This window comes from Idiotropiscis lumnitzeri, chromosome 1, assembly GCF_059441095.1.
Source record: "Idiotropiscis lumnitzeri isolate Australia: NSW breed Sydney's pygmy pipehorse chromosome 1, RoL_Ilum_1.0, whole genome shotgun sequence".
NCBI classification, from domain to species: domain Eukaryota; kingdom Metazoa; phylum Chordata; class Actinopteri; order Syngnathiformes; family Syngnathidae; genus Idiotropiscis; species Idiotropiscis lumnitzeri.
The window spans coordinates 31,989,327-32,014,461 of NC_142391.1; the positions used below are offsets into that span (position 1 = coordinate 31,989,327).

The window sequence follows — 25,135 nt, forward strand, 5'->3', positions numbered from 1 at the left end:
GAGAGTGGGTGGCCACAAGGAAACGACAACAGACGTGTCAGAGGAGGAAAAGGTACAAAATTACCGGCAGGGCCAAATGTCCAAGTGGATTTTCAACACATCCCATTCGTCCCATATGGGAGGTAAAAATGATTTTGTAATTAGATTCGGGGGATTTTTATTATTGACAAGGTAAAACGATAGTACACTGACAGTATGACTAAAACATTGTTCAGTTTGACTCTAAAAGCAAAGAAAATGCTAACTAAATATTTGATTTTTTATTATTTTATTTCAATACTTTAGTGTTTTATGGTTGATTAAAAATATATATGAATATTAAAAGAATATCATAATTGTACATTTATTTGTTTTTACATGAAAAAATAAAAGCAACAATTTTGCCATTTTTTGTACACAGCCAAGGAAGAAAAAGTCATCAATGATAACGATGTTGGCCGAGCTGACGACTTGTGTACACTCATGAGGTTTGCTGCCATCACTGAAGTCTTTCGGTTTGAGTGACTTTCAGACAAAGTCAATCAGAAGTAAACATTACCTTCAGAAGACATTTTCCTTCCTCATAAAAGGAACTCACCCGTGTCTTTCAAGGATGTCATTATGTTATTTAGTTCTGCGAAGAGGAATGTCAATGGTGAGAAAGTCCTCAGCCAGAATGACTTCCACATCGTCGCCACGGAGAACTTCTTCAGCCTGACGTCGGAGCTCAGAGACGTCGTTGTCGTCATCGCCGTCTCCGTGCAGTTTTTTCGGTTTGTACCTCTGGCTGAAATGATACAAGGCCAACCTATGAGCACCGCAGGCCCGTGCCACCGATGCTGCCATCCCGGGTGTACTATGTCCGTGTTCTACTGCCTTGTCGCCATGCGCCTCGCCCAGGGTGGCCTCGTGGACCAGCAGGTCGGCCCCCCTGCAGATGCCGAGCGCGTTGCCCAGCACAGAGCTGCAGTCTCCAAGGATGCACACCTTCCTCCCGGGGATGTTCTCTTCCAGAACTTCGTCGGGTAAAATCACTTGCCCGTTTGCCAGTTGAACCTGGTGACCCGCTTTGAGACGCCCATACAGTGGACCTGGCTTCAGACCTGAGGAGCACAACCAACCAAATGTTTACAACTCCAACTAGAGGAATGTGAACAATATTTCCAGAACCTTTTTCCCTCTTTTTTTTTTTTTTTGTGCCCATAAAAAGGCAGTGGTGTACCGAGTTGTTGGAGTCGTTCCGTGTTCAGTCTTCCGGGTCGGTCACGTTCATGCACACAGAAACCGAAAGAGGGAATGCGGTGGAACAACCTCAAGGCTTTCACCACAAACTTTTCGTCTTCAAACAGCATGTAAGTGTCGGACGAGACGTCCAATGAGATGTTTCTGCCGGGACGCTCCTGAGGAAGTGGAGGACCACGCTCTGCGGTCATCTATGAACAAAGAACACATTTATGGCGCATTGCACCTGTCAACTTGAAAACTATATCCAGAAAGCATGGGCAAAAAAAACTAACCGGAATTCATATCATCAGTATTTTAACTGATCAATTGAAAAGAATACTCGGCTAACTCCATTTTGGTTATTTTGAAGGAGAGTGATTTAATTATTCATGGCTGCAATAAAATCTGTTTTATGCTTCTTTTTTCCCAAAATACATATCTTGATGATTAATATGGCGATGATTACCTTTATATTAAATGACTTTTCATATTTCATGAAGGATGACAGATAACATTTATTTACACTGACATGCAGATTTCCCAGGCACCCGAGCACTACTTTGTGAGTCATCCATCAATTTGTGAAGCTCATTTTGTCGGATGTTTATGTTGGAGGTGAACTGGTGAAGGCTGCTTTCATGGCTGTGGCCGTCCTGGAAATAGCAGGTGTCTCAGTGTTGCTCTATCAATCAGGAAAAGTGCTGAGGGCAGTCATGGAATGACCCCCCCCCCCCCCAGTCCTTTATGTCAAAATTAGAACCAAACCTTGATTTAGACATGCCGTTTCTCCATTCGTGCATTTAACTTAAAAATGACAAAAAGCGAGTTAGTCTGCACTCATTCTCTGTGTCTCATTCATCGTATTGACACCTTCCAAAAATAATGGCCTATGTCATATTTCGACAAAAAAACAAAAAAGGATTACTATCTCCTCAGGTTGCTGGTTGCTTGGCATATAGAGGCTATATAACTGCATATCTGGTCATGAAAAAATGTCATTTTTAAAAAAAATAATAATTTGAAGTTGTTTTGTCAGTTTTAATTTAGTTGCTTTTAGATTTTTGTTGAGGTACTATTTTGGTACCGATATCGAAGTACTTTAGGGAGGTATAGTATTGAAGTAAAAATTTTGATAAAGTGAGTTCAGTTTTTCGTGTTTTCAAAAATTAAAAAATAAAATTAAAAAAGAAATATGATGAAAAAATGATTTGAGCCGTTAGTTTTGGAGGTTGGTGAGTTTAAGTTTACATAAGGAAAACAATTCAGTGTTTTATTTAAAATTTGTAATTCATCAAAAAATACATAAAAACAAAAATGTAATAATGCATTTAGAAAAGAAATAAAAAAAAAAATAATTTCTGATTTCATTTGAAATTGGGTTTCCTAATACATTTGCAAAATAACCCAAAAAAAACAAAATGTATAAGATAATTAATTTGTCTGTTGTATTTGTAATCAAACATTAAAATGCTTTAAAACATTTTGAAAAAGAAAAAATGGACAAAAAAAATAATTGACCTATTTTTTCTCCCCCTAAGTTTTTTTAAGTGAATTCTTCAATGCAGTTCATTAATATAAACTAAATTTTAGAAGAAAAATCAAGAGAAAATGTTGTTTGTGCCCTTAAAATATTATTTTAATTGCATATACTGATAGGTTAGTTAAAAAATGAAAATTATGCTTTCGTTTTTTTTATGTATTTGATATGTTTTAAATGAATTTGTGTTTGTATGTTTCATATTTTATTATTCTAATAATATTTTATTAATTCTTTTTTGTCTAATTTTAGTCGCTTATTCTACAGCAACTGATCAATTATGTGGGTATTAATTTAGTTTTTTTTTCAATTTAGGCTTTTTTTAATATATGTACATTCTTATTTGAATATAAGATATTACTTCTCATCCAGAAAAATAATAAAAATCTGCATCCGTGCATATTTGCATTTGATTGTACTAGAACTAAGAAAAAGCACAAACCTCAAGACTGAGCTGACCCTCTTCGGGACTTTGTTCTTGTGTGGGCTCCAGTTCATGAACTGCATAGTCAGCAAACATTCAGAATATGAAAATGACTCAGAATGGACACGAAGGGAACTTTGCCGCGTGCTCACCGGCGTAAGGGAAGAGCAGCTGCGAGCCCGTCAGGCCCAGCGTCACCCGCAGAAAATGGCGGAGGCCGCGGGGCCCGAATACGTCCACGCATTTGACACCAGGCGGGGGGTCGGAGGTCAGGTTGAGGCTGATGGTGCAGAGGAGGCCCGGAAGACCAAACAAGTGGTCCCCGTGAAGGTGAGAAATGAACACCTTGCTGATGCGACCTAAGACACAAATATTACTTTAGTTTACTAAACCCTAACTCTAGTTATGAACCCTACTTCGAAACTCGAACCCTAGTATGAAACCCTACTTTGAAACTCTAACCCTAGTTTGAAACCCACATTTTAACAGCATAATTTAAGTACCTCTGCTCACTTCCACAGTTACTCATTCTCACATAAATCAGCCAAGGAGAGGTTAATACTTTTGATATGTTGAAGTGGTAACAGGTAGGGTTATACACAAGAATTATGGTGCCAATTGATCACCATTTTTGGACGTTAGAAGCAATGAAAGTACAATGATTTCCAATGAGTTTGTAATCGGTCCCGTTACTGACTCTTGTAGTACCATGAGGAGAGCAGAGGGGGACACTGCAGTCAGGCCAGCCTCCACTCGCGAAGACGAAGTCAAGCCAAAAATTATGTTTTCATTATCCCGCAACCAGACTACTATCGAGGCACACTAGGCCACCCAAGGTATCCAACCAAAGTATTTTGAATGAAATCTGATGTGGCATTTCAAATTAAAATTCTGAAGAAATCTCAACTTTTGACCTTTACACACGATTGTGAAAAATCATCAAAAAATTAAGTTTTCGTCATCCCGCAACCAGACCGGTGCTGGGGCACACTGGGCCACCCCATGTATCCAACCAAAGTACTTTGAATGAAATCTGATGTGGCATTTCAAAATAAAATGCGGACGAAATCTCAACATTCGGGTGCAACTGTCAAATTTTGAGATTTCTTATTCCTTTTTTTGAAATGCCACATCAGATTTTAATGAAAGTACCATGGTTGGATACCTAGGGTGGCTGAGTGTGCCCCAGCAGCTGTCCGTTTCTGGGATAACGAAAACATAATTTTTCATGATTTTTCGAAATCTTGTTTATTGGTCAAAAGTTGAAATTTCCTCTGCATTTTATTTTTAAATGCCAAATCAGATTTCATTCAAAGTACTTCGGTTGGATACCTGGGGTGGTCGAGTGTGCCCCAGCGCTTGTCTGGTTGCGAGATAACGAAAACTTAATTTGTAACCATTTTTAAAAATCGTGTGCATTGGTCAACAGTTGATATTTCTTTGACCTTTTATTTTGAAATGCCACATCAGATTTTGATGAAAGTACTTCGGTTGGATACCTGGGGTGGCCTAGTGTGCCCTAGCGCTTGTCTGGTTGCGGGATAACAAATTCTTAATTTTTGATAATTTTTTAAAATCATGTCTAATGGTCAAATTTTGATCTTTCTAATGCCTTTTATTTTATAATGCCACATCAGATTTTGATGAAAGTACTTCGGTTGGATACCTGGGGTGGCCTAGTGTGCCCCAGCGCTTGTCTGGTCGCGGGATAACAAAAACTTCATTTTTGATAATTTTACAAAATCATGTTTAATGATCAAATTTTGAGATTTCTCCTGCCTTTTATTTTATAATGCCACATCAGATTTTGATGAAAGTGCCTTGGTTGGATACCTGGGGTGGCTTAGTGTGCCCCAGCACCGGTCTGGATGCGGGATAACAAAAACTTAATTTTTAATGAATTTTCGAAATCGGGCATAAAGGTCAAATTTTGATATTTCTCCTGCCTTTTATTTTGAAATGCCACATCAGATTTTGATGAAGGTACCTTAGTTGGATACCTGGGGTGAGCTAGTGTGCCCCAGCACCGAACTAGTTGCGGGATAACGAAAATTTAATTTTTAATGATTTTTCATAATCTAATGTATTGGTCAAAAGTTGAGATTTCTATGGCCTTTGATTTTGAAATTCCACATCAGATTTCATTCAAACTACTTTGGTTGGATACCTTGGGTGGCCTAGTGTGCCTCGGCAGTAGTCTGGTTGCGGGATAATGAAAACTTAATTTTTTAAGATTTTTCTAAATCAGGTGTAATGGTCAAATTTTGATATTTCTCCTGCCTTTTATTTTGAAATGCCACATCAGATTTTAATGAAAGTACTTTGGTTGGATACCTGGGGTGATCTCGTGTTCCCCAGCACTGGTCTGGTTGCGGGATAATCAAAAGTTAATTTTTATTTTTATTTTTTTAATTTGTTGTAATGTCAACCATTGGTGGATGGTTAACTTTCCATTAACGCGCAATTATGAGAAAGTTTGTATTCCCCCTGTGTGAACTGAGAAGCTTAATATTATTTTAAATCCAAACCACTGACGTGCATACATGAGTTTGTGAGCTTTTATTTTGAAGGTGGCCAACAGCAAGAGCTTTCGGCGTATTACCGTAATGCACCGTGTTGCACAGTATTAAAAATAATAGTGGCGGCTGGCTTGACTTCGTTTTTGCGAGTGGGGGCTGGCCTGACTGCAGTAGGGGGATGTGGCCATATTCCTCATTAAACGTAGGCATTTTTCAAGTCGTCACTTATTTCCTAATTTCTCCAAAATTAATAGATTAAAAAGTACAATCACTAATTTCAGTTTCCTGCTAAAAAATAAACTGAGCTAGTTAGTGAAAATGGGCTCCCTTGGATCTCGTCCTCCTTCAAGTGCTAGTAGTAGCACTAGCAGTGCTAGTAAGAAACACTAATAGGAGGGGGAGCAAGGGGTGGTCGTAGTACTAGCAAGTAGTAATAGTCGTAGGAGTAAAAAGTTGGCAGTTGTAACCTTCCAGATAGAAGTAGTAGTACCTATTGGTAGTATCTCGAGGTGGTAGTTCTAAATAGTAACACACGTTGTAGCAGAAGTAGGAAGTGGCCACAGCAGTAGTCGTAATCATAGCAGCAGGTAGTAATAGCGAGAGGAGTTTGATAGTAGGTTGTAGGTAGTTGTGCTGTGCAAAGGTGGTAGTATTAGTTACTGACCGGCTCGAATATGGCTCTTCATCAGCTGAGTCTGCGTCCCTTCCCCGCAGTCAAACAACCAACAGTCGCCCTCGCTCCGCAGCACCAGAGCCGAGGCGCCACGGTGAGGTGACGGGTAGGCCGAGCCCGTCCCCAGGAAAGTCACGTCCATGGTCATGATCGCTGAACGCAGCAGCAGTATCTTTTAGTCGCCTTGCAAGCGGTCTTACATTGCACCCTTTAATGAATCACAACATTCCTCGCGTAAAGATGACGACAGACGAGCGACGATGGTGATGCATTCAAAACCGTAAGATATCTCAGTATCATAACTAATAAAAAGTACCGATAGAAAATGAGACATACAAGCGGACATTTTAACATTTTTAATCTCACTTCTCTAAACATACAAGTTTTTTAAGCAGCAGTGACTTTGAGTTCCCTGCAAACAGAGGGTAAGGCCATTTGACTGTTTAGTACGAATACACATTTTATGTGAATACACATTTTATGAAAGTACAATTAAATACACAAATAACACACGTACAGTGACAACAAAGACCAACACTTCATGAGGGTTTTCTTGAAATAAATTAATCTAAGAAAGACTACGTACAGTATGACAAAAGCAGCATTCTTAATCCTACATTTAACACATTTGACAACTTGCTCTATTAAACATTTCGGAGTCATTTTACGTCAGCGTAGATGACTACAACTGATTACAGTGTTAAACACAAAGTTATTATCAAAGTAGTAGGTTCATGTTAACTTCTAGACCCTAATGATTCTATGCATCCATTGTGTGAGGACACTATAACTAAATCATATAGCAACATGAAGAAATATAATGAAGTATTTTGTGTACAAAACGTCAGAGCACGTAATACAAGAAATTTAAAAAATAGACCTACGAAACAGGTCATATTTCACTCTTTTTTTTTTTTTACCCCACTTTCCGCTTTAGCAAAAACGACTGGTATGCACTGTAAAAAACTACAGAAACTATATCAGGCTACCACGTAACAGGTTAGACACTACTTCATTCTGAATTACAAAATTATAAGAATATAAGAGACAAACTGTATACTGTACTCAGAGTAATTAATGTGCAATTCAAAACTTTTGCCAGCAGGCTAGTGAGTGAATGCTTGTGTACTTTTAAATGAAACTTAATTCATGAATAGAATGAATCCTTTAAATTGTCCGTTTGCTGCAAGCACCGTAAAAATACACATGTAAAAAAAAATTCCATTGTGCAAATAGGAAAGATGATCATATAGAGTAGGCAACTCTGACCTATGATTTAAAGCCAGTTTTCCAAATGTGAAATGAGTTAAAAACATTAGTCAGAGTCCCCACAGTCCTTCAGCAACAACATTGATGAGTTCTCTTCATCAGCCATCACTTTGAAAAGTATGACTTCATACTATGCTGCTTTTGCATTGAAATATCAGAGAAGGGCGCAGTGCGCTAGTCTAAACAATATAAAGCAAATATAATTAAACAACAAAAACAAAGGTTGGACAAACATGAATATTGTTTGAGCTGCATGATACGTGATTTTTTTTCCTACCAGGAGTGTTTTTTGAAAAAGAAAAGAATGTTCATTGAACTTCTTAGACATTATTTTATGTGCAAAGGAAAACAATAAATGAATATTTGTTTCATATAAGGTTTGGAAAAAATACAGTGTGGTAAACACACACTGATCATTGTTGGGTCTGTCAAGATTTACTGTAGCTTCCCCGTTGTGCTTGAAAAATGGTCGGAGCTGAAATCGCAAATGTGAAACTTGTTTGTTACTTACAATCTCAAATCCTTTTGTGTTGATCATCTCAAGGACACCATACACTGTAAGGATATTTTTTCTTATCCTTAAAAAAAAAGACTAATCTGTTAAAGAAGTGTGTGTTCCCGCTTCATCTGAATGCCAATTAGTTGTTTTCTCAGTGTGTGTCTAAAAGCATTCTGCACTTCAATTTATTTTTGCGCTGCCCCTTTGCAAAACTCGCTGATCCAAGTGCTGAATATATTGGTTACAGAGGCAAGAAAGAACAGTGGCAATACCAAACTAAATCACCCGCGCTGTCACATGGGAGATGTAACGTAACATAATACACGTTCAGTTGTCCTCTGCAGTGTGATTGTAATGAATGAAGTGCTCAAGGAGGAGTGAGTGTACTTCTAGTTACTCGATTCGGGGCTGAAACTGACCCCAGGCCATTCGTAGGTGTTGGGCAGGAAGGAGTCATAGTTAGTGCTCCATACGGTGGCGTGCACGAAGGCATTCTTGTCTACCGGCTCCGGATAGCGAAACGCCATGCCTTTGGCGTACACGTACTCCACCACCTGCACATAAATAGACAGTCAAGAGCGCGTTGTAACACTGATGCCATTGTAGGAACAGGCTGGCTGATGTGAGATGGAAAACGTGTCACGTTAAGTACATAAATCAAAGCTTAATATTACAAGAAGAAAATGTATGCATAAGACAAGGATACAAATTTACATGACATTAAGTTGTAATGTCATGAGAAAAACACATTAAATTAATAAAATCATAGGGTGAAAATGTAATACTAAAAGAATAATCTTAACATGATAAAAAGGTAATAATTAAAAATAAAGTCATTAAATTATGATAAAAAAATAAAAGAATAATTACTACCAATGAAATTAATTAAATACAAATATAAATTGCTAGTTAGAAACAGAATAAAACAAATGTGTAATGTCGCGAGAGAAAAAAAGAATACAATACATATTGCAAAAAAAAATATTTTCTGATTGGATGAGGCAGTCAGGTGCTGAGAGTTGAAAAAGTTGGCGTCTAAGAGACACTTTTTTTATTTTAGACGAGTCGAAGTATTATTGTATATGAATGAAAAGATCATGTGTTGACAATAAAGTGCTGTTTAGAAAATGTGTCAATGTCTTGCCTTTACAGCCATCTGGAGAGAAACTTCTCGGATGTTGGACAGAGGTGGGTACAGTCGGCCTTCTTCCAGCTCTTTGTCAGTCAGCTGCTCTGCCAGTGTCTGCAAGAAGAACAGTGCAATTTACTGCATGTAAACCACTTCCAGTAGACAAACTGCTGGCCACCAAATTTTGTTTGTAAAAAAAAGAGGAAATAAACAGGGGGAAAAATAGTTAAGAGGACAAATTCATACTACTAAGAGAAAAAATATATTGTAATAATATTCCACAAAAATTGTGGTCATTCAGTCAGGATCATTGCTTGATAGAAAAGGAATTACATAATAATGTAAAAATCATTAGAGCACAAGAATAAAGTTGCAAAATGAGAAGAAAAGCTGTATCATTTTAGATTCAATTTGTAATTCATATGAGGAAAGCATATTACAATAATTTCTTAATAATAACTGTTCTTATTTAATTAATTAAACAAGAATGAAGTGGTAATGTTACTTGAAAAAAGTTGTTACAATAGTTGCATTATCACAACAAAAAAGTTACCATATTACATTATGTATCAATGTATATTTTAAAGTTTATTGACGTTTTGTTGTTTAACTTGTGATATTAAGATGCTTACAATATTATAACTTCATGACAGATTAACATCATAAATCTTAATTGATAATGCAGTGTTTAGCAATCATGGCATTAACAGATCATGTTTTTCAATGTTATGCCAACAGACGTACGAAAACATATGGATAGTGGTTGTGGCCAAACAGAAAAGCAACTGCACGAGCAATCACACCAACAGCTAGCCGAGCGCTTCACTCTGACATGCTTGAAGTTATGTACAGTAACCCCGGACCTTGGCGGCCTCTAGGAACACTGTGTCACTGATGTGGCGCACTCCACTCAGGATAACAGCCAGAGCTACACCTGCCACACACAAAAACAACAAACGTCTACATCATGAAATCTACTACTTGTAAAGAGTCAAGAATTGTGGTGTCCTTTGTCCTCCACCTGGAAAGATGTAAGCGTTGTTGCCTTGTCCAGGAGTGAACACTCGTCCATCACTCAGAGTCACAGGATCAAATGGACTGCCGCTGGCAAAAAGACATCGACCCTGTGTGTGTATGTTGTGTTGTTAGAATAGATATCAATGAAAATGGCGTGAACTCCCACTATTTGCAGGAGATAGGGACAAAGCGCAGCAGTGTCAAGTGGAAATTTGCATGTAATTGTAATTGCCTGTAAATGCCACAATATGGTGACAATGCACTTTTTCTATTCACCAAAGCACAAAAAAACGGAACAGGCAAGTTTTTCTGCCAACGACAAAGGATCGGTGACCAAACACAAAATCCCAAACTACGCAAATTCCAGAATGCAGTCACTACACTTGTCATATATCATTTGCAAAAGCAAAAGTTGTGTACATCTGTAAGTGTGTAGGCGTCTTCCGCAGTGCACTCTGCTTTGGCAGTTGGGTTGCTCAAGGCGAAGATGATGGGACGTTCGTTCATGGCGCCCATCGCCTTGATGACATCATGGCTGAACAGTCGACCGGCTCCCGCCACACCTGTCAGTGGGCGAGAAACACTTTAAACGTTTAAAGTTAGAGAATAATGGAGTCTGAGCTTAGTAACTAGCACAGAGGTCAGCAAACATTTACTTTCTATTAGCTACTTTTACACAGTGAACATGACAGAGAGCTCAGCTAAAGTGATTATGCGTGTTTAGCGCATAACTTGAAATTTTATTGTCAGATTCAATGGTAATTTTGATTCATTTTACCAAGAGCACATGAAATGTGTGCTATTGTATTCTTGACTCCTTGGCAAGCTACTGGAAAGGGCGAATGACGTGTTAAAGAAACCTGGGCTAGAGCAAGGTTCCTAATTGAAGTCAAAATTAACCCAAATTGCACCTGCTAATTGGGTGACTGAAAGCCGACTATACTTTGATCAGGTGAAAGCAGGTCTAAATTATGGCAAAGGTGGTATAATGTAATATTGTTCAATTTGATCGCCGCGCATACCTTCACATATTTTTGTGGAACACCATTCACTTGTTTTTGAGTTCAGCACGGCACGGTCTTACCAATGATAGCTGTCGGTCTGATGGTGTTGACAGCATCCAAAAAGCTGTGAACATCACCAGGACTGTCATGAACAAACGCTTCCTGGTTGCCGTCCGTTGCCTGCAACCTTCCCTGAAGACACAAATAGCGCAGCCAATCAAAAACAATGACACATTGTTGACGTCGATAACTTCATTGAGCCAGACAGGAAGCAACACAGTCAGCTTCTGCCCATCCTTATTGCATCTGCTGACCTTTACGAGTAAGCCGTCTTTGTCGAACATCCAGATTTTCTTCCTGGCGTCTGCCTGCGACATGCCCGACTCCATCATGGCCATGACAATCAGGTTAGCGATACCGAGAGCAGCCTATGGAGATGACAGAAGGCTAAAATTACTAAATCAATTTAAATTAAAAAAACAAAAAAAAAAACAAGATTGACTGCGGAACCACCAGTTTACCTCTCCAGCTCCAAGGAAAAGCACTCGGTGTTCTGTGATGGGCTTGCCAGTGGCCCTCTGAGCTGCAAGAAGACCAGCAAGGGCCACTGCTGCAGTGCCTATAATAAGAAACATGCAGAACATAAAAAAAATAGAAAGTATACAAATAGAAGTACCCATATAAGATTCTAAGAAATCAGATGTATACAGAGTAGTTCTATATTGTATAGCTTGTTTATATGAGAAGTAGAATATTGTATTTATTCCCAGCATGTCTGCAGTTGAACACAAACTGTCATGATTTGTATTTGTTATTTTTGGTTTAGTATTTGGTTTCATGTTTTGGCCTTGTATATGTGTCTTGTCTCGTCTTGTCTATTGTGTCCACCTGTGCTCGTTTACCCAAGCCCTAGTGTCAACCAATCCGGTCCTTCCAACCCTCCATGTCTTGTCCAGGTGCTCCTCGTTGTCTCGTCAATTTGTGTGTATTTAGTTCCCTGGTTGCTTGGACGCCCGCCTACTGTCATGATTTGTATTTGTTATTTTTGGTTTAGTATTTGGTTTCATGTTTTGGCCTTGTATATGTGTCTTGTCTCGTCTTGTCTATTGTGTCCACCTGTGCTCGTTTACCCAAGCCCTAGTGTCAACCAATCCGGTCCTTCCAACCCTCCATGTCTTGTCCAGGTGCTCCTCGTTGTCTCGTCAATTTGTGTGTATTTAGTTCCCTGGTTGCTTTCAGTTCTTGTTGGTTCATTGTCATTTTAAGTGTCGCTTGTCCCTGTCGCTTGTCCCGGTTGCCTGTCTCTGTTGCCTGTCCCTGTTGCCAGTTCCTGTCGCCTCTCCCTGTAGTTGGTTTCCTGTCGTTAAGTTTTTCCAAGTTCCTTGTTTGCCTTAGTTTTCTGTTTAATAAATGCCCTTTAAGTTACCCCTGCCTGGCTTCCCTGCGTTTGGGTCCTCACCTTCCTCAACCTTGACAGAATGAACCAACCGTTACTGGACCCAGCAGGAAGCTCACGGCGACGAGTTCGCCGTCGCCGCCCAAGCTGGTACCCCCCTCAGCCTGCCGACCAACCCCGCCCCCTTCACGTAGGTTCCTTGTTTCGTTCTGTGTCTGTTTTTCCCCCTTCGTTCCACGATCACGATAATGACTACCCACCTGTCGAACCTCCCCACCTTATCGATTCTGATTTTAAAGATGATTTTGAACACCCTGCTATTTCACCCCCTCACGTTTTAGTTGACTCGGATCATGAGTATGATTTTGAATATATATACAACCTTTTAGATGCCCAGCGCGACCCGGTTTCTGTTAGGTCCAGTCACTTTCCTCCCCCCGAACAATTTCTGTCCCCTTTTTCTTTTGACCCTTTTGAGACCACCTCCCACGTTACCTCGCGTCGTTCACCTCGCCCTAAATCACGAAAGTCACGTAAATCACGGCCACGTCGTTCACCTCGTCCACTGTCGGTTTCCGCACCTTGTCACGTCCCCCTTGCGTCTCATAGCTCACGTTCACCAGCCCCTGTAGTCCCGGTCCCTCGTGTCCTTCGCGTCTCCCGTTCCCCTGAATCCCTATGGCGGCAGGCTGATAGGGATCAGGTCCCCGACCCGGCTCCTCACGAGCTGCAGCCTCCCGTCCCGGCTCCTCGCCAGCTGCAGCGTCCCGTCCCGGCTCCTCGCCAGCTGCAGCCTCCCGTCCCGGCTCCTCGCCAGCTGCAGCGTCCCGTCCCGGCTCCTCGCCAGCTGCAGCGTCCCGTCCCGGCTCCTCGCCAGCTGCAGCGTCCCGTCCCGGCTCCTCGCCAGCTGCAGCGTCCCGTCCCGGCTCCTCGCCAGCTGCAGCGTCCCGTCCCGGCTCCTCGCCAGCTGCAGCGTTCCGTCCCGGCTCCGCGCCAGCTGCAGCGTCCCGTCCCGGCTCCTCGCCAGCTGCAGCGTCCCGTCCCGGCTCCTAGCCAGCTGCAGCGTCCCCTCCCGGTTCCTCGCCAGCTGCAGCGTCCCCTCCCGGCTCCTCGCCAGCTGCAGCCTCCCGTCCCGGCTCCTCGCCAGCTGGGGCCTCCCGTCCCGGCTCCTCGCCAGCTGGAGCCTCCCGTCCCGGCTCCTCGCCAGCTGGAGCCTCCCGTCCCGGCTCCTCGCCAGCTGCAGCGTCCCGTCCCGGCTCCTCGCCAGCTGCAGCAAACCACGCAGCCTCCAGAGTCCCACTCGGGCTCACCGCCAGCTGCTGAACCCTGTTCCGGCTCCTCCCCAGCTGCTGAGCCCCGTCCCGGCTCCCCGCCAGCTGCTGAGCCCCGTCCCGGCTCCCCGCCAGCGGATGAGCCCCGTTCCGGCTCCCCGCCAGCGGATGAGCCCCGTTCCGGCTCCCCGCCAGCGGATGAGCCCCGTTCCGGCTCCCCGCCAGCGGATGAGCCCCGTTCCGGCTCCCCGCCAGCGGATGAGTCCCGTTCCGGCTCCCCGCCAGCTGATAAGCCCCGTCCCGGTTCCCCCCGAGCTGCTGGGGCCCGTTCTGGCCTCCCGAGAGCTGCTGACCCCCGTTCCGGCGCCTCGCCAGCGCTTCAAGTCCCTGTTCCGGCGGAGCACGTCCTGCGTCCGCCACAAGTCCCTGTTCCGGCGGAGCACGTCCTGCGTCCGCCACCAGTCCCGGCGGAGCACGCCACGCGTCCGCCACAAGTCCCTGTTCCAGCGGAGCACGTTCTGCGTCCGCCACCAGTCCCTGTTCCGGCGGAGCACGCCCTGCGTCCGCCACAAGTCCCTGGTCCGGCGGCGCACGCCCTGCGTCCGCCACCAGTCCCTGTTCCGGCGGAGCACGTCCTGCGTCCGCCACCAGTCCCTGTTCCGGCGGAGCACGTCCTGCTTCCGCCACCAGTCCCTGTTCCGGCGGAGCATGCCCTGCGTCCGCCACAAGTCCCTGTTCCGGCGGAGCACGTCCTGCGTCCGCCACAAGTCCCTGTTCTGGCGGAGCACGTCCTGCGTCCGCCACAAGTCCCTATTCCGGCGGAGCACGTTCTGCGTCCGCCACAAGTCCCTGTTCCGGCGGAGCACGCCCTGCGTCCGCCACCAGTCCCTGTTCCGGCGGAGCACGCCACGCGTCCGCCACAAGTCCCTAATCCGGCGGAGCATGTTCTGCGTCCGCCAAAAGTCCCTGTTCTGGCGGAGCACGTCCTGCGTCCGCCACAAATCCCTGTTCTGGCAGAGCATGTTCTGCGTCCGCCACAAGTCCCTGGTCCGGCGGAGCACGCCCTGCGTCCGCCACCAGTCCCTGTTCCGGCGGAGCACGTCCTGCGTCCGCCACCAGTCCCTGTTCCGGCGGAGCACGTCCTGCTTCCGCCACCAGTCCCTGTTCCGGCGGAGCATGCCCTGCGTCCGCCACAAGTCCCTCTTCCGGCGGAGCACGTCCTGCGTCTGCCACAAGTCCCTGTTCCGGCGGAGCACGTCCTGCGTCCGCCACCAGTCCCGGTTCCGGCGGAGCACGCCACGCGTCCGCCACAAGTCCCTGTTCCGGCTGAGCACGTTCTGCGTCCGCCACAAGTCCCTGTTCCGGCGGAGCACGTTCTGCGTCCGCCACCAGTCCCTGTCCCCGCTGCGCCCGGCCCGCCGCCGCTCCAAGTCCCGGCCTCTGGTGCGCCCGGCCCGCCGCCGCTCCAAATCCCTGCCTCGGCGGTGCCAGACGGCCCGCCGCCACCCCACTTCCCTGTCCCGGCGGCGCCCGAGGACACGCCGTCGCTTCCCGTCGCTGCCTCGGCGGTGCTCGACGATCCGCCGTCGCCCCAAGCTCCTTTTTCGGCGGGACTCGACGATCCGCCGGCGCTCCAGTTTCCTGCCTGGGCGGTGGATGACGACCCGCCGTCGCTTCTCGTCTCTGCCACAGCGGCGCCCGACGAAGCGCCGCCGCTCCACGTTCCAGTCTCGGCGGCGTTCAACGACCGGCCGCCGCTCCACGATCCAGTCTCGGCGGCGTTCGACGACCGGTCGCCGCTCCACGTTCCTGTCTCGGCGGGGTTCGACGACCAGCCGCCGCTCTACGTTCCTGTCTCGGCGGGGTTCGACGACCAGCCGCCGTTCCACGTTCCTGTCTCGGCGGGGTTCGACGACCAGCCGCCGCTCCACGTTCCATTCTCGGCGGCGTTCGACGACCGGCCGCCGCTCCACGTTCCTGTCTCGGCGGGGCTCGACGACCAGCCGCCGCTCCAAGTGCCTGCCTCGGCTGCGCCCGCCCCGTCGCTGCTCCAAGCTCCGGTCTCGGCTGCATCCGGCGTCCAGCCGCCGCGTCTCGTCTCAGCCTCGTCAGCGGACTCCATGCGGTGTTCGGGTCATCCTGGACGTCCGCCTGAATGGCCGCCCTTGGACTTATTCGTCTGTCCTCCCGGACGCCCGCCTGAATGGCCACGGCTAGACTCCCTGGTCTGGTTTCCCGGACGGCCGCCTGAAGGGCCACGGCTGGACTCGCTGGTCTGGCCTCCCGGACGCCCGCCTGACCAGCCTTGATTGCGGACTGTGGCCCCGCCTCCTGGCCCCCTTCCGCCCACCCTGATTTTGGACAATTTTCTTTTGTTTGTGTTTGGGACGTCTGGGATCCGTCCCTTAAGGGGGGGGTACTGTCATGATTTGTATTTGTTATTTTTGGTTTAGTATTTGGTTTCATGTTTTGGCCTTGTATATGTGTCTTGTCTCGTCTTGTCTATTGTGTCCACCTGTGCTCGTTTACCCAAGCCCTAGTGTCAACCAATCCGGTCCTTCCAACCCTCCATGTCTTGTCCAGGTGCTCCTCGTTGTCTCGTCAATTTGTGTGTATTTAGTTCCCTGGTTGCTTTCAGTTCTTGTTGGTTCATTGTCATTTTAAGTGTCGCTTGTCCCTGTCGCTTGTCCCGGTTGCCTGTCTCTGTTGCCTGTCCCTGTTGCCAGTTCCTGTCGCCTCTCCCTGTAGTTGGTTTCCTGTCGTTAAGTTTTTCCAAGTTCCTTGTTTGCCTTAGTTTTCTGTTTAATAAATGCCCTTTAAGTTACCCCTGCCTGGCTTCCCTGCGTTTGGGTCCTCACCTTCCTCAACCTTGACACAAACACTCATAAAAATAAATTGTACACATACAAGTACACATTTTTTTAACAGTAGTTTCTTGTAAAACTCAATTGTAAACATCAACTTAACAGATGCCAACGTCAGCTCTAAAAGTCACGCGTGCTGTGGTATCATGACAAATCAGTTGTTACAATACAGTACATGAAAGGACAGCCACAAAGTCGAACTGCCTGTTTCCTTCTAGAAGGGAAAATAATGTTTATTTCTTTAATTGAGGTGAGGTGTTTGATCATTCAAGTGTAAGACACACCAAGCATGGTGTCTACAAGGTTAACACCATTTGTGGAACTACAGTATGCTATTTTGAGCAAAATGACTGAACCTTGGATATCGTCATTGAAGGTGCAGTACTTCTCCCTGTACTTCCTGAGGAAGCGAAAGGCATTATGGTTCCCAAAATCCTCAAACTGGATAAGCGTGTCCTGTCCATATTTGTCCACCACGGCTTCCATGAACTCGTCGATGAGGTCGTCATAAGCCTGAGAGCGGTCTCTCCTCTGGTACAGGCCCATATAGAGCGGATCCTTGAGCAGAGTCTGATTGGTAGACAAGAGCAGGCATGAAGGGAATGATTCGATTTTACGTCTAGGATTTGACAGAGCGCCCTCTCACCTCGTTGTTCGTGCCGACATCAATCACGACGGGCAGGCACTTCTCAGGTCTGATGCCTGCGCACGCTGTGTACAGGCAGAGTTTGCCAACAGGGATTCCCATGCCATAAACACCCAGGTCTCCCAGGCCTAAAATACGCTCTCCATCAGTCACGACAACTGCCTACAAGAGGCAAGCGTTAGTTAGCGTGTATTTGTGTGACAATTTTCATTCTTCAGAGACTTTTATAAGCCTTACAAGAGGATACTCACAGCCACATTGGTCTCTGGCCAGTTGTCCAAGATGGAGCGGATGTGTCCTTTATCCAGAATGGAGATAAACAAGCCCCTATGAGAAAAACAATGACACTTCTGATACCTTGGTGTTTGTTTTCACATATGGTACACGGCAGAGGGGCTAACTTTTGTGCTTAAGGACCACAATTGATTTTAAAATAAAACGATTAGCCAGGTCATTCCTGGGTGAGGGTTAAGAAAATAAAATTAAATATGCATGTAAAATTGGCAAAACAGTTATTTTTTTATATCATTCATATTTCAATTTAATATATATATTTTTTTATTTTAATACTCAAATTAACCAATAATTTGATGAATGAATAAATAATTAATACCTTAAAATATCATATCTATTGCTGCAATTATTTTTATTTTTGATGGAACAATTCAAGTTTAGCACGTTGCCCACGGAACACATCACACTGGTCGAAAGGAAACATCTTACTTGGTTGTACCCCATTTCCGTTTTTTTTTCTCCATGCCACACAATAAACCTTTATTTATTCATCTTTCTTTACAACTGATCAAATTCTTTCATGAGATATCTCATAAAAAGCAAACAAAACATCACTTTGCCTAGCCCTGGTAAACAGTGTAAAAATGAGAAATTATTCGTTTGTGGATTCCTTACTTAGGTCGTCTAAAGATGTGTCCATACTGTGTGCAAGCCAGGCCGACTGTGGGGGTGTAGACGATAGGCATCAGTTCCTCAATGTCTCCCATCAGCACTCTGTAGAAGAGCCTCTCGTTTCTCTCCTGGATCCCCATCAGGTAAATGTACCTGTCCGGTTAAACAGATGAAATTAGAGCATGAAATAGAGGTGGGGGTTTCTCAATGCTTGACATAATGTATCTTTACTTTTCAAGGGGATCTGTCATTTTCTTCAGATTGTTCTGGAAGCGCATGGCCTGGAGGTCTTGTGTTTCCACTTTAGGAGGCAGCAGGCCGTGTATGCCCAATATCTGTCGCTCCTCTAAAGAAAAGGCCATTCCCTGGGGAAACACATAAAGTAATAACAGTGAGATGTATCTAAAACAATGCATTCAAATTGGAATTCACATTTACAAAAGGCTTAAATTTGTTAATAAAAAGATATTTGTATGATTATCTTATGTTATTTATTTATTCCCTCAAATATTTGAGTCCACACTAACACAGACATGCCTCAAGTGTTTACTGAATGTGTTGGCCTCAAGAATAAACAAACGCTGTGCCTTCATGAGACAACTCTTTTTTTCTGCGAAGGCTCCACTTGAACGAACACAGACTTGGCATCTGTAAAGCAGTCATTTACGGCTGAGTTTAAAGAGAAAGACACTAAAAACACATCATTAAATGAAATACAGTAACATTAAAATGCCTTAGTGAGAACAAATGTCTCTTGCCTAACACCTGGTACTCTATAATTGGGTAAATGAATGCGTATAACCTCTATTTCAAGTCAATTCTACCAGTTGTGCATCTACATGGGTACATGTTTTCCACAAGATGGCAGCGTGCCATTGGAACAGGCCGACTTCTTCACTCTTGACCTGAGAAGCCGACAGCTGAGAGCACATGGAAAGCACTTTTGAAAGGGACAAGAGGGGCGTCGTCTGCAGGAAGCCAATAAAGGAAGGGAAGATGGCAGGGTGCGGGTGTATGTTCCTCGATAGGTGAAAATACTGTATGCAGGGACTTCACACACAAATCTATAACGTCTGAGGCTCATTGTTTTGGGACACATACTGGGGGAGGGGAAGCGCAGCAAATTGCAAAATCATGCTGACGGAAGAATTTCCCTCGCTAGTTTAGTCACCATAGTGATCGCGACATCTGAAAATCTATAAGGCCTGGTGTGAACACAATACTAAAACGTAATCCAACAGCATTGCCACTGACTTCTAAGAGTTGATCACAGTTGGTGAATGACCTGTTTACATGTGAAGTCGGAATGTCTATTTTTAGTACAACACCTCTGGTCAGGTCTAAGTTGGGCATAACCCGCACAGGAAGAGAGCGAGTCTTATTCATGATGTTCCTGCTATATTATAAAGTCAATTTTGTAGCATAAGCACCAAAACGGGCAATGAGCATTTAAAATTCACAGCATGAATAAACACCAACAAAACTAACAGTAGAAATTGTGACACACTACAATGCTTACGAATTGTTGTCCTGGAACAAGAACTCATTATGAACATTGTGTAGCTTCAGCGAGACCATGTGACGGATGAATTGACTCGCCAGATTTGATTTGCTGCATTTCAAGAACATCTCCACTTTTACAAAAGAGCAATGAGCAAGGAGCCAGGAGTCAGAGTGGACTTATTGAACATGACAGCGCACCTAGAAAAACGATCCGGAACTTGTATGGCATCATGTATTCCATGCAACTCTCATATCTACAAACCAATCTACTGGCATTCTGATTATTATATATACCTACATAATAAATATAATACATATCCCATGCCCCTAGTGAGTATATATTTTTTAAAACAGTAAATGTATCAGTATTTATTTGTGGAAAAAGACAGTTTTAGAAATTGCAGTGAAACAGTACACAAATTCAATGTTTCATTCATTTTATAGTAAGTGTTATAGTAAGTAAATAAATACTCCTAGGCATTATGATGAAATATGGGACAATTCGTTCTCATTAAAGCAAAAGGAAGCGTCAATCTGGTCTAAAGGAGACATTTTAGTTCCACTACTATGCAACCCATTTCCTCGTTATAGCATGATAACATACATTTACACGTACAATAATTGTTTTTCACTCTGGCGCACAATAACCATACGCTCATTACGTGATAGTATACTGTACATGTTTAAAGCTCACTTACTTTGTTGGTGCGGGGGTTGAGCATTAACGGCTTGCCCTTCTCTTTCGTGTGTGCCCATCTGCAAGCAGACACGAAGTAGGGCCTCATGGAAAAGCTGCTTCTTAGCCGGGACAACATAATGGATCGTTGAGAGTTTGGAAGCTGAAAAGCTGATCGGCAAACACAGGAAAGAGAGTGAAAGAGGAAGGGTGAGGAAGGACGTTACCTAGCAGATGAAGCAACCACCTAAAGAGGCTGCAGAAGAATTTAGAAATAAAAGCGTCATCATGTTTTGTAGCCGTTTTAATGCACCAAATAGTGGACTGCTGCCAAAAATGGCTGCAGAAGTAATCAGCAAGCAGGGCATGTTGTTTTGGATAGAGATTGTGATTGAATACTCATTTTGCCATCATTTACGTGCATTATTTGTGTAAAGCAATATGGGGGGGGGCAATATTGTTAACGTTAAAAGACTGTAAAAAGTGACAATTCACACAGTCCAGGATTACAAACGCAGAGGTCTTTAATCTGCATGTTGACGTCAGTGATTTGTTGCGCATGGACATAATCCTTATCGCACACACACACGAAGAATGAAGGAAAAAGATCAGATTGCGAACAGGAAGACTTGGGTGCTTTCTAATATTATGGTGACATGATTCAGCAACGTAAGAGTAGGGGGGAATAGAAATGTGATTTTAAGTGACTGCCGCTTTCAATTCTGTGTCGAAGAGATCACTTCCTATTTCGTGTCCTCTTAGTTTGAGAACAACTGATCATCCACAATATCCAACATGACTCCACTTCAGTCTGGTACACTTATATGGATTTTGAACATTTTAATAAATGTTTAAATTGTGAGAGACTACGCACATGTTTTGCACTAAATATGAGCAACACAGCACATCAGACATGATAATCGCACAAGAAGATCTGTAGAGACAGTCTATAATCTCCAAACATAAAAGTGTGCCCAACTTCACTGATATAATAAAAGAGGAAGAAGCTATCAGAGACCTGAAACCTGAAAATACCCCCCAACACACACACACACACAGTAAAGCCCAATATATTTTAAGTGGAGATAGGATAAGGACATAAAATTAGTTTGCAAAGCAGTTACTGTATTTCCGCTGGTTATTTATTTACTCAACTGCAGGTGGGCTGCAGTTTTTTTTTTTCAGAGCAAACATTACCAGTACATTACAACTGATGTCAAGTGAAACTGGCGTTTAACATGAAATGAAAATGACTCCTACAAAGAAATAAAAAGCAAACATGGACACACAAAATTGTGGAGTGTCCTTAATGCTATTCATCATCTTTACTGTTAAAAGATGTCCCTGCATCTCTTACTAATACTGCGTAGTGAACTCATTCGCAGCATGTGGGAAGGCTAAGTACTTTCATGTATCAGTGTTGCTGTTTTAGTTAGCAAAAGATTTCAAAGGAGCTCGATGGTTAAGTCTTTCAAGTCCGTGTGTGAACAAGAATTTATCCCTGAACTGAAATCATTAAGGAGATTCTTATTTCAGTGGATGACACACACACACCCAGCCACTAACTGAGAAAATACAGTAGTTTGTTTTATAGTACATTTAGATTCAATTATTAAAAAATGTGCCATTTCTAATTAACTTTATTATTGGAGAAAAAAGAGACAAAGTGAGCATGTGTGTTTGAGCAACAGATCTGATGATGAACAACAAGCACAGCCAGCAATTCAAATGTAACAACCTTCGCAATTAGTTGATCAACAAGAGCAAACAAGCCACAGTGATACCGTTTTTGAAGACCACCCAGTAAAACATATGGGCCCCTCAGCAGTTCAAAGTATTGAAACTTTTTTAGGCAAACACCAAGCTGTTATAACAGATTTTGGTGTAATTGTCTGTTCGGTCTATTGTGTGTCAGATAAATTCAGTCAAAACTCACACAACACAACCTGCACACATAGCTTCCTTAGAAAAATAATCTCACGTGTTACATTGTTCATATTTGATAAACATGGGAATTTGTTTTTCTGCGACATGGTTTCAAGACAAGAATTATAGTACACTTTACACACTGCTCAGCCAATGGCATTTTAAATGTTTTGTCACCATGACAAGCGGAGTGGGGCTAAGGGATTGAACAAACAAGCAAACAAGCATCTTCTACAAAGTTATTGCTACTGCTAAACATAGCTTTCAGGGGATCCCCCTCAGCATATTTCATTGACACCAATTACTACTTTCCTATTAGCTTTGATGCCACTTTGTGACATCTTAATATTCTCCAGAAAGAGGATAGAAAGGGAGAATAGTTGAGTTTTGATGTGAATTGGTGAGGATAATGTGACCCAACGGGGGAAAGCGCTAACAGGTAAATTTGTGACAGTTGTTTACCGTATTTACATTTCGAATATATACTCTGGGACAAAGTGGTTTCCATATTCGCGTTCTACAGTCAACTAATCAACCTCCTTTGTTGGTTGATCCTGAGTATTCAGTCAGTTTTTACGCTTTTTTTGGCCGAGCATCTTATCGAGTTGTAGTTTATACGAAAGCGCACAACTGATATGCTTTCATGTGCTAAATTTTATGATGTCAGGGCGTAGATTGGTGCCACCTGAAAAGGGCCATTCATTCCGACAATACAGTACGAGTCAGAGTCATAACAGTGATTTGAAAGGAAACGGATGGCTAACTTTGATTATACTGCCTCTTTGTTTAATGTGTAACTCAAAACCGAGTTTATTGTGTAACTTAAAACAGAGGGAGGATGTTAAGCGTCTCGTTCGATGTACAGTACAGTATAGTACAGTAAGTACAACTACTTGAAGCTCACGCGGCCATTCAGAATGAATAGAGCGGCATTAGCAAATCAAGCGCCTAGCTTAGCTGCCTGTCACGCGCCGATCACTACGAAATCTTCCATTAACATAACAGACGGTGGACCTTTTAAAGAATTTATTTTGAAAAATGAATGAGACACACAACGTTAAAAAAAAGCTTATTGAACTGACGTAAGCGCACGTCACAGACATGAAATCCTCCTCCCTCTCGCAACTCTTGTCAAGTTCCTCAATGGCGCACGTTTTTAAATGACGCATTACCTGGTATGGAGGATGAATGCCACCGTAGTTTCTTTAAAGTGAATCCCTCAGTGCCATGTTACCAGTTACTCAAACTGCGGATTCGTTGAGTGCTCGGGTGGCAGCAGAAGCTACAGATGCACTGAGAGAAGATTGGCACTCGAGTCACAAGCCACCAGCAAGAGGAACTTGAGCGCTCAGCCAATCATAAAACGGGATTCCATCCCGACGTTTACCGTAACTAACAATATGCGCAAGGAGTTTTTTTTTTTTTAAGAATGAAGTCACTTTACCGTAAAATCTAGAGTATTGAATGGATTGGATTTATCCATCCATCATCTATACTGCTTCTCCTCATTAGGGTGGTGGGGGGCGCTGGAGCCTATCCCAGCTATCTTGGGGCAGTAGGCGGGGGACACCCTGAATTGGTTGCCAGCCAATCGCACGGCACACAGAGATGAACAACCAACTGCGCTCACACTCATACCTAGGGGCAATTTTGAGTGTCCAATCAACCTGCCATGCATGTTTTTGGAATGTGGGAGGAAATTGGAGTACCCGGAGGAAACCCATGCAGGCACGGGGAGAACATGCAAACTCCACACAGGATGGCCGGAGCCGGGATCGAACCCACGACCGATGCTGTCTCTCACTGTGAGGCCATCGTGCTAACCAGTCGTCCACCGCGCCGCCGGATTGGATTTATTGAATATTTAAAAATTGTAATGAACAAATGTAAGCATTAGACATGACAAGCATTTTCATTAAATAATTGGTATTACCACTCCAAATTATAATTAAATTAATAATTATATATACTATACATTTTATACACACTATATATATTTATATATATACACACATATACAGAGAGAGAGAGAGAGAGTGCTGTCAAGCAGTTAAATTTTTAACTAATTAATTGCAAAGAAAATCTATAATTAATTGTGATTAATCAAGTTTTTCACCTACTATTTTTGTGAAGCTTGTAACAGATGTTTACCTGAATAATATATTGGAATTAATGCAAAATCACCAAATATGAAGGATATTTTAATTCAAAGGCCATTCTAATAGTTTTATTTTATCCTTGAATACGATCTAAGCGCAATCTTTACAGGCATTTTTATTTTTTCGTTCTCAAAACTTATACAGTACAGTTAGTTCTGCCCACAAACACCACTCCAGCAGTATTAGTTTGCAAGGCTCAGTGGTAACCTGAGCAAGGTGTTTCGTTCTGAGATGATGCGCTAAAGATCTACAGCTAATATGGTACAGTATTTGAATTTAGATTTACATTTGTAAAGTATGATTCATAAATAATACAATTAGAAATGTGAATTGATTATTTTAAGGTCATTAAAAAATAAACTATATATATATAAATGGCACTTGGACAGGAAGGGGAAAAAAAGGCTATTCTTCCAGAGTGCGGAAGGCGTTCTGCATGTCTTCCAGCAGCGCATTCATTTGGTGTAAAACCAAATTCACCCTCACCTCAACACAGCTCAAATATTAGCGGAGC

At 43.4% G+C, this 25,135-nt stretch overlaps 2 protein-coding genes across 3 annotated transcripts; both read right to left on the reverse strand.

Annotated features, from left to right (window-relative positions):
- Positions 1-251: 251 nt before the first annotated feature.
- Positions 252-6,620, reverse strand: LOC148344250 (zinc phosphodiesterase ELAC protein 1-like). Its single transcript, XM_088305675.1, has 5 exons — positions 6,348-6,620; positions 3,317-3,523; positions 3,183-3,241; positions 1,202-1,412; positions 252-1,082 (listed from the first exon to the last, which is right to left on the reverse strand). The coding sequence occupies exons 1-5, from the start codon at positions 6,502-6,504 to the stop codon at positions 604-606; spliced, it is 1,113 nt and encodes a 370-aa protein (XP_088161801.1). The 5' UTR covers positions 6,505-6,620; the 3' UTR covers positions 252-603.
- Positions 6,621-6,697: 77 nt separating this feature from the next.
- Positions 6,698-23,802, reverse strand: me2 (malic enzyme 2, NAD(+)-dependent, mitochondrial). 2 transcript variants are annotated; one of them, XM_088295357.1, is made up of 15 exons: positions 23,635-23,802; positions 20,559-20,707; positions 18,589-18,722; positions 18,361-18,510; positions 17,703-17,778; positions 17,452-17,613; positions 17,162-17,375; positions 11,796-11,893; positions 11,589-11,702; positions 11,355-11,466; positions 10,691-10,833; positions 10,275-10,377; positions 10,117-10,187; positions 9,269-9,367; positions 6,698-8,678 (listed from the first exon to the last, which is right to left on the reverse strand). In XM_088295357.1, exons 2-15 carry the CDS (start codon positions 20,673-20,675, stop codon positions 8,514-8,516), a joined length of 1,758 nt encoding a protein of 585 aa, XP_088151483.1. In that variant the 5' UTR covers positions 20,676-20,707; positions 23,635-23,802; the 3' UTR covers positions 6,698-8,513. The 2 variants fall into 2 exon arrangements, with proteins under 2 accessions (XP_088151483.1, XP_088151491.1); XM_088295365.1 differs by lacking the exon at positions 20,559-20,707 and having other exon boundaries at positions 23,635-23,799.
- Positions 23,803-25,135: the final 1,333 nt, after the last annotated feature.

What these genes read in the sequence shown, in the direction of transcription:
- LOC148344250 (XM_088305675.1), bottom strand. Translation starts at nt 6,504, where the DNA reads ATGACCATGGACGTGACTTTCCTGGGGACGGGCTCGGCCTACCCGTCA. An exon ending in AGGGTCAGCTCAGTCTTGAG is followed by an intron (nt 1,413 to 3,182) that starts GTTTGTGCTTTT and finishes CTTTGTTCATAG; the next exon opens with ATGACCGCAGAGCGTGGTCC. An exon ending in GGAACGACTCCAACAACTCG is followed by an intron (nt 1,083 to 1,201) that starts GTACACCACTGC and finishes TGTGCTCCTCAG; the next exon opens with GTCTGAAGCCAGGTCCACTG.
- me2 (XM_088295357.1), bottom strand. Translation starts at nt 20,675, where the DNA reads ATGTTGTCCCGGCTAAGAAGCAGCTTTTCCATGAGGCCCTACTTCGTG. An exon ending in ATGACAGATCCCCTTGAAAA is followed by an intron (nt 18,511 to 18,588) that starts GTAAAGATACAT and finishes TTAACCGGACAG; the next exon opens with GTACATTTACCTGATGGGGA. An exon ending in CAGACCGACAGCTATCATTG is followed by an intron (nt 10,834 to 11,354) that starts GTAAGACCGTGC and finishes GCCCACTGACAG; the next exon opens with GTGTGGCGGGAGCCGGTCGA.